Source organism: Bactrocera latifrons, unplaced genomic scaffold (assembly GCF_001853355.1).
Source record: "Bactrocera latifrons isolate USDA-ARS-PBARC rearing strain unplaced genomic scaffold, ASM185335v1 scaffold_293, whole genome shotgun sequence".
Lineage (NCBI taxonomy): Eukaryota > Metazoa > Arthropoda > Insecta > Diptera > Tephritidae > Bactrocera > Bactrocera latifrons.
Window position 1 is genome coordinate 54,621 of NW_017536552.1, and position 9,209 is coordinate 63,829.

General features: G+C 32.9%; 1 protein-coding gene across 15 annotated transcripts in view; it reads right to left on the reverse strand.

The window, feature by feature from the left end:
* The window catches only part of LOC108970253 (dystonin), a 134,615-nt gene that overhangs the window by 32,602 nt on the left and 92,804 nt on the right, over positions 1-9,209 (reverse strand). For 12 of the 15 annotated variants that reach the window (XM_018935531.1, XM_018935532.1, XM_018935533.1 and 9 more), the window contains one exon: positions 351-8,229. The exons of the other annotated variants lie outside the window; for them this stretch is intronic. In XM_018935531.1, the coding sequence (XP_018791076.1) occupies positions 351-8,229 (7,879 nt within the window). The remainder of the gene's footprint in view (positions 1-350; positions 8,230-9,209) is intronic. 15 annotated transcript variants of the gene reach the window in all.

Sequence of the window (9,209 nt, forward strand, 5' to 3'; positions counted from 1 at the left end):
ATTGAATAAACAATTTTGGAATCATGTAAAAATAGTTTTTACCTTCACTTAATCTCGTACCCTTTCCCTTTTTTGTTTAAGCAGAATATTATATAAGTATACAATAATATCTAAACCGTATGTAGTATTGAATGTCACTCGACATACATACCAAATAGAGCAACTCAGATCATTAGATCAGATTGAATCAAAGAAATGTTGGCATATACATATTTATTATGCTAAATTCACGGTTAAAATTTAAGTATATTTTCCGATCACTATCAGTTCATAGAAACCCTTTAATGCAATTTTATATTTTAGTTCATGCAATAAAATGACATTTATTTAATAATTAATGTTATACTTACTCGTTGCTCGGCAGGTAATATGAGGCCCATACGAACAGCTTTTATTAAATCAATATTTTTTTTATTTTCACCGTGATTTACTAAATGGCCGTTGTTTCCATCGATAAGGCCATTGTTAATAGCCGATGTCAATGGAACGATTTCATCGGTCACGGATCCGCGCACAACTGTCGAAGACGGATCTAGCAGGCCGCAAGAAATAGATTCTAATAACGTAAGCCTATTACTTTGTTCGGAATTGGTATTTATTTGAAATGGATCTATTAGACAGCCACTCTCAGCATTGTATAAGTTGAAATGTATTGCTTCTATTAAACCGAAAGATCTTTTGGGTGTAACAAGCAAACCATTCTCATATGCACTTCGTAATGTACATAGCTTCGATGTCTGTGTGTTCAGTATATTGGCTTTATTTGCGTCTATTATACCTTTCCGAAAAGCTTCAGATAATCCAACTAATTTCATTTTAGCTTCATCCTTAATTAATGCTGAAAAAGGGTCAATTATGCCGGCGGTGATAGCGTCTTTCAGTGAATAAGTTTTGGTGTTTTCATCGGACTGAGATTCAGAGTCATTTATTAAGTCATGCGAGCTCGTTTTAAAAGTTATTAATCCTGTTTCCAAATCAAGACTTTTACTTTCGACTGCCTGATCAAAAGTGATAGGCTCCCGTAAATATACAATAATTGAAGGGTCAATTACAAAGAATAACGATTTCGGATTGATTAAAGCTTGTTTGTTTATATCAATTATGTTATTTCGTTGAGCTATAGAAAAAGGAATTAGTTTGGAAGAGTTTAAATGTCGTACAAACGCAGTACTAGGATTAAGTATATTAGAACATATAGCTTTAGCCAAAGACATTTGTTGAGGTTCGGTAATATCATTCTTCTGAGAAACCTCTTCTACTAAAAGTTGTTTTGCAGAGCTTTCACCAAAAAGCTTTGAAACTGGCACCAAAATACCTTTACTAAAGGCTGTTTCATAATTGGAAAACTCTTGTGTTTTAGAATCCATTACATGTCCTTTGTTTATATCTATAAACCCATTGTCAATAGCTTCAATCAAATCGTACTCATTCATGTCACTTTTATGTAGAGTAGTTTTGGGATTAATGAAACCATTAAGAATAGCATCATTTAAGTTATAACATTTCCTAGTGCTAGGGTCATAAAATGTGCCGGAATCAGAATTATATAATTTCATTCTAACTATTGATTTAAGATCAAGTGGTCGTCGATTTGTAACAATTAAGCCACGCTCCCTCGCACTTTGTAAGTCTATAAACTCCTCATATAAATTGTAATAACCGTTTTCATTAATAATTTCTTTTGAGAAAGCATCAGATAAATTAAAGTATTCATTGTTTTCACAATTTTTTATCCAACTATTATTAAGGCTCACGATATTGTCTGAGCATGCTTCTCTTAAGCTTAGTTTTTTTCCTGTGATGGGGTGTAAAATTTTATTTTCTACGTTATCAAAAAATCCCATTGCCAGAATCTCATATAAACCGAAATTTGCGTTTTCTATATCCACAATGAGGCCCATATTTAATGCAGAATTTAAAGAAATATATTTATTACAATAAAGGTCTCTGAAAATACAATCTCGCTTATTTATAACCCCCAACCTACAAGTCTCATTTAAATTATACATTTTTTCATTTACTTCATCGAAATAGCAAGGTAATTGAGCATCTATAACTGAGGTCCTAATTGCTTCTGATAATGCTATTTTTCTGCCTGTTTTGGGGTCAATTATTTTGCCTGAATTATCCTCAAATAAGCCTTGATGTAAAGCCTTTTGAATACTTATTGGTGCTTGAGAGTCTTTGAGTATTCCTATTTCAAAAGCATGTTTAATTTTTATTTTGTTATTGTCATATACCAGCAGACCTCGTTCCCAATCAATTATATCTGCCGCTTTGGCCTTTATTAAGTCAAGGTTTCTGTACAGCCCAGTGTCAAAATCTTTTAATTCTATACTGCTAATGTCTATCAAATGCGAATCAATTCCTTCGACTAACGACAATTTTTTGCCAGACTTGGGATCAGTTATACTTCCATCGGAGTCATTATAAATACTTTTGCTTATAGCTTTACCTAAAGAAATTGGTGTTTTAACCTCAACTAAAATTCCATGTTCAAATGCTTCTTTAAAATCGGTTTCTGAAGCTTGCTCATCTTTAACTGTACCTTTCTTCGAGTCGACTATACCAGCATCTACTGCTTCCATAAAAGGAAACATTTTATCATCTAATTTGACAATAGTTGAGTAAGGATCAATAATTCCCCTGCGAATAGCAGCTTCAGTTGAGAGTTTTTCTCTTGTAATTGAGTTACTAAATTTGCCTGATTTCGGATCATATAGACCGTGATATACTGCATCAGGCAAACTTCTCTTACGCTTTGACGGAACTAGTATTCTATTATCTAAAGCTTCGTTCAATGACATTTTTGCTGATGTATATGGATCTATAATGCATCCCCTAACGGGATCTAGAAGTCCTTTAGTTATTGCCTCTGTTATACTTATAACATCATCGGTTCTTGGATCCAATATAATTAAGTCATTTGGATTAATATATTTTAGTGCTATTGCTTCTTTTAAATTAAAAGACTTATCGTCAATTTGCAAAGTGGATGTTGCGGGGTCAAACATATTCCGGATAAGGCAGTCCACCAACGATAATGGTTTCTTTGTACTTATTAAGTATCCTTTTGCAAAGGCTTCGTCAAGTGTTAAATGCGGATATCTTAATACACCTTTAACCGTGTCTAAGAGACCTGTTTTAGCAGCTATTTTACCGGATATTATAGTTTCCTCTTCGTCATTTTTTATTAAAGAAGTTTCCAATTCAACGAAGCCTAACTCAATAGCTTGCTGTAAAAGTATTTCATTCCCAGTTATTGGATTAAATACTTTTCCAGATTTGGGTGAGTAATATTCACGTTGAAGTAATTCTGTTAAACTCCAAGTGATTTTATCGGTTTTTACCAAATTGTTTTCCATTCCCACGTCAAAAGGCATAAAAGTATTTGATTTCCTATCTTTTACTTGTCCTCTTTCAGGTACAACTAACTCGTCTTCAATAGCACAATGTAAACTTAGCTCTTTATTTTCTAAAGAGTCTACTATAAGAGATATTTTTGGGTCCACTAAACCGATCTCTATGGAACGTTGAATATCGACTTGAATCTGTGATTTTGAATCATACAGTTTTCCCGTTTCTTGATCATAAAGACCCTTACGTATGGCGGCTTCTAGAGAGATCGGCTTGCGTGCACCAGGCACAAGAAAACCCAACTTAAAAGCTCTCTCTAATGATATTTCATGTAATGTCTGAATATCTACCATAGTTCCCGTTTGCATATTTACTACTCCCAACTCAATTGCCATACGCAGTGGAATAATTTCTCCACTTACCGGGTCTCGTACCGATAGCGAATGAATATCAATTATTCCATTATTAATAGCATCAGTGATGGAACAAAGTTTACCATCTCCAAGCAATATTTTACCACTTTCTGGATCAACGACGTTTTCAATATTAGATGGTATTGATTTTTTGCCTGGATCAGTATAAATAATCCATTTACGGTTAATACATTCGAAAAATGGAATCTTTCTACCAGTTTTTGGATCTACCATATGACCATTATGACGATTTAACAGCGGACGATCTAATGCATCTAACAAAGTCTCATATTTCCCAGTAGTAAAATTTTTTACTAATAGAGATTCAGGGTTAAATACTCTACGATACAATACTAAATCTTGAAATGAAATTTTTCTTTTCGTTGAAGGATCTATAAAATATTCATTTTCTAAATCATATGCGCTAAGTTCACTCAATTTTTCCGCCGTTAATATATATGGATAACTTAACAAGTATGAAGTAGCCTTTAAAACCACTAAATTCTCACTATGTACTTCCACTTCATCTTGTACAAATAGAGATTCATTTTCTAACAATGTTTCTATATTATCAGAAAGTTGTTCCCCATTTATAATGATTCTGCAATCTTTTGGATTAATTTTGTTTTTGGAAATGGCATCACCAATTGTATATGTAGAGAAATCACAAGATGTGTCGGTAGCATGATTTTTATCGTAGTGAAAATTTCTTTCTAAGATTTTCTTATCATCACTATTAGCATGGTTTTCTTTTCCTATTCTCTCGTATTTTTCTGCCACGAATTTTTCTTTGTCTTGCACAATTTCTTCTCTATTCTGTAATGAATCTATTTTTCGATTATCTTCTGAAGTCGCTTCAACTATGTCATTATCGTTTGTAGAACATTTTGAATCTGACTTATCCCATTTAAATTCTTCTGTATTAACTTCATCTATTTTGAATCTCTCAGTTAAAATACCCAATTCCCTTGCTTTGCCCATCGTGCATATTTCACCAGTTTGAATATTCTTGACTTCATTATTAGAAACTAGAATATATCCCTGCATTAATTCAATTGTTTTTGTGGTCACAGTATGAAGAGACTTCGTCGTTTCCATAATTCTACTAGTGGACAATGGTTTATAAGTCATAACGAAATCACATAGCGGCTTTAGTAACAAAAATCCTTCTTCTAAGGCATGGCGTATGGATATACTTTCGCCAGTTGTTAAACATTTGAACGTTTGGCTTTCCACATCAATTAGACCTTCAGATAAAGCATTATCTATTAGAATAGCATCTGCCCTTGGCGGGTAAGGAATACACATTATAATATTACTTTCTATAGCATCTTTGACAGTCATTTTCTGATCTGTATAAGGATGTTTGAGTTCATTTTTATTTGAAGCTAAAAGTTTTCTCTCAACGGCAACAGGAAATGTCATTGCTATGGGTGGCAACGTTGTGGAAGAATGCATATCATAGCTTAGATCAAACAATTCTTCATTAATAGCTTCTGTTAAATTGAATGTTTTATTACCTATTTTGAAAACAGAGTTTATGCCATCAACTATCCCACATTTTAACGCTTCTTGAAGTGTATACTTCTTTGGTTTAATAATCACTGAAAGAGGATCAAGTATATCGCAAATAATAGCTTCATTAATATTAAGTAGATAGCCATTATCAGGATGTATTATTTTTTGGCAATCATTATCTATAAGACCTTGGGCTAGGAGTTTCGGCACTGATAAACTCTTTGCTAGTGGTACTAGTATATGACTACTCGTTTTTAAGTCAATCAGTTCTGCTTCAACAGCCTGTTTTATATTTAAAATCCGATTTCTTTGTGTATCCAATATATTACCCATTTGCCCATTAATAAGACCAATATCTAAAGCTTGTGTGATTGTTAAATCATTTTGTTTTGAGAAATCTTCAAGGATATCTTTGGTCTCTTCGTCAATAATTCCTTTTTGTAAAGCATCTATGGGCTTTAAGATAATTTTTCGCATTTTTTGCATCGAAAAGCTACTTACTTTACTTAGAGGAACAATACCTTGCTCGTAGGCTACTTCAACAGGAATTTTTTCGCCAGTTCGCGGATCAGTGATAAATCGAAGTGTTTGTAAGGCATCTTCTACAGGGATAAGTGGTGCTCCAGAAACTTTTATTAATCCAATTTTCATAGCTTCAACAATAGATTTAAATTCTCCACATTTGGTCAAAATCATATTGTCTACATAATTAAAAACTTTACGACTGGCTGCTTCTTTAACAGAAACTTCCTCATTAGCAAAAGTATCAAAAATGCTTACTATATTTTCATCAAATTTACTTTCCAGCGCCGCCTCAAATATATTTTGAGACTGACCTGTTTCTGTAAAAATCACTAACATGGTTGAGGGATCAAAAATTATTCCTGGGGCAATTTGAAGTGGATCAGGGCATTCATCTTCGCGCCAGGTTACATCCATCTGATTGATAGTAGGGGATGCGTTTTCGACAATTGGAATATTTTGAGCTTTGGTTATTTTAGTAGGAACGTTAACTGTTTGGACGTCTTTGAATTTTTTTTTTCTTTCAGAAGGATGTTCAATTTTAAAACGTTTATAATCATCTTTATGAATATTTCTGTAGTCAGATAATTTTTCTGTCTCATAAATTTCTATTGGCAAAAGTTTATCACTTTTAGATATATTTGTAATGTTTAGAGAGGTGTTCTGCCCTGGTATTTCATCATCTAAATCTGGAATTAAGAAACCATAAGACAGAGCTTGCTGTACTGAGTAAACATTTCCAGTTTTACGGTCATGATACAATTGGCGGTCTTCATCAATTAAGCCTTCATTAACAGCATCGGCAAAAGTTAAAATTGTTTCCTGTGTGTCCTGATTAGTAGTTTGTATTGAAACGTACCTGTTAACTGTTCGTGTTACAGTTTCGGTTGTCAGTGTTATATTTAATAAGCTACTTAAAAATAAAGCACCTTCGGGTGAAATAAATTTCTTTTCAATAGCTAAATCAAGAGGCACATTTTTTCCAGTCTTTGGATCAAGTAAGTATCCAGTTTTAGGGTCTATTAAATTATGGTAACATAAATCAATAACAGTTAATTCACTTCCCCTCGCGTCGTACACACCGATACATTTAGTAAACATTTCGTAAACTTCTTGTCTTACCATATTTTTGGTTACTGCCACGTCTAAAGGTACATACTCATTTTTACTAACTTCGAGAACGAAACTTGGCCCTTTTTTACATAAAATATCACGAGATAAGGCCATATTAAAGGTAACAAAATCATTGCTTCTTAAATCTTTAAAACCATCTATATTAAAAATGGACTTTTGTGACACCGAACTTATAAGACCACGCTCGACTGCCTCTAGTATAGTTATTACCTCTCCAGTCATAAAATCCCGGTACTTATATTCCGTTGGTAGTATAATTCCATCTTTTATTGCCTCCTGTAATGTAATCAATTCTCCCTTTACTTTACTAATGCATTTTGAATTATTGTAGTCTAAAATCCCAAACCTAATCGCTTCCATTAGATTTAATTTACTTCGACGCATTGGACTATACATTTTATCGTTATTATCTAGCAAATTAAAATCAACCACATCTTTCAATGTATATGGCTTCACAATAAGCTTTCGAGTTTTAGCTTCTGTAAATGTTAATTTTTCTTTTGTAGCTTCATTTAAAAAACGTCCCGTTTTAGAATTTAGAATACCAAGTTTAAGAGCTTCTTTCACCGAAATTTTTATATCATTCTTTGTATCTACCACTTCAACAATATTGGGATCTATTAATTGATTTTCTACGGCGAGGTCGAGTTTAAATTTTTCTCCAGAATTACGATCTGATATCCAACCTGCCGCATCAACGAGTCCGTGAGCAATAGCATCGCTTAAGCATAATGCACTTGATTTGATTGTTACTGACTCATGTTTTATCATATATCCTTGAATATGTGCCTCAGACAAACTTAAGGATTTTTTTGGTTCCAAAGTCTCCAGAATTTTCTGGGAATTTGTTATGATTTTTTCATTGTTAGACGTGTTCTGAATTTGTTTTTCGGAAGATTCAAGCTTTGATTCTGCTTCATATATCTCACTCTGTATTATTTCCAATAACGATAGTTCTCGCCCTTTAGAATCTCTAATGGGGCCAGGTTTTAGCAAATACTGAGACAATTTTGTGTCAATAAATCCTAGTTCTGCTGCTGTTTCCAAAGGAATGTTTTTATCGTTTAACACCATTTTGCCTGAACGTACGTCCAAAATCCGCAAATTAATAGCTTGTCTGACTGTAATATTGTTACCAGTTCGAGGATGGCGTATACCGGCAATATCAAGAACATTGTCATTAAATAACACATTTTCACCCACCGTTACGCTGGTTGATTCTCTTTCTAAGCCACTAGTCTGGGTGCTACTGAAACCCCGATTATCAGTTCTTTTCGAAATTAATCTATAAAACGTAATAATGGTAATTAGTTAAAATAATTTATATATATATATATATTTTTTTTTTTTATGTAAATACTAACTTATATATAGTGTTCTTTTACAAGTTATTTCAATTTTAAACTAATTAAATAAAAACGCTTAAACTATTAAATTGAAAAAAGAATATGCAAAGAGATGAGTTCAATACAAGTAAGTCTGATAAGTCCTAATAACATAATCATTGATATCATGTTATATAGTATTATTACACGGTACAACACTAAGACTTAAATAGTCAAATAAAATTTGCTACTTCTCTACAATACAACCTATTGTAAACAAGAATATTAAAATGTTCATATGCAATTACAAAGCTATCCTTAACAATAAACGATTTTTTTTTCCGAGTATTGGACCAAATAAATTTTCGCGTCTTTGAGTAATATGTAAAAATTAATTTTCCATTTTTCGAAGCTAGCCCCGAAAATAGAAATATTTGCCTTCGAAGTTTGGAATTAAGTTTATTTATTATTAAATAAAATAGTTCCGTATTATACCCAGAAAATCATTGTTTTTCCCGTATGGTCTTATATGTGTTCTTGCTTTCTGCGGGAGAAGTAACAAATTTATAAATATATGTTTACGGCAGTTGTTTGGGTAATTTGCTAAGGGTGGGCGAATCAAAAACAGATTATACCTATGCAGTTATAATATTAGGTGTAAAAAAGTCTTGCGGTATTTTTTTATTTATTTTTTATTTTATTTTATTTTATAACTGTTTGATGCTACGGCTGCTACTATGCCGGTCTCTTTCGACCAATTCAGCGATTTTATCGAGCGTGGCGCATCTTCGACCACCTCTACACCAGAACGAACGAAAACGTTGAAACTATCGTTGTGCGGTGGGAATGGAAACTGTATCGGGTCCATAAACTGCACAAATTTTATTGGCGGCTTGAGATGCATTTTTACCTTTATCGTAGTAGTACTGTAAAATATGCC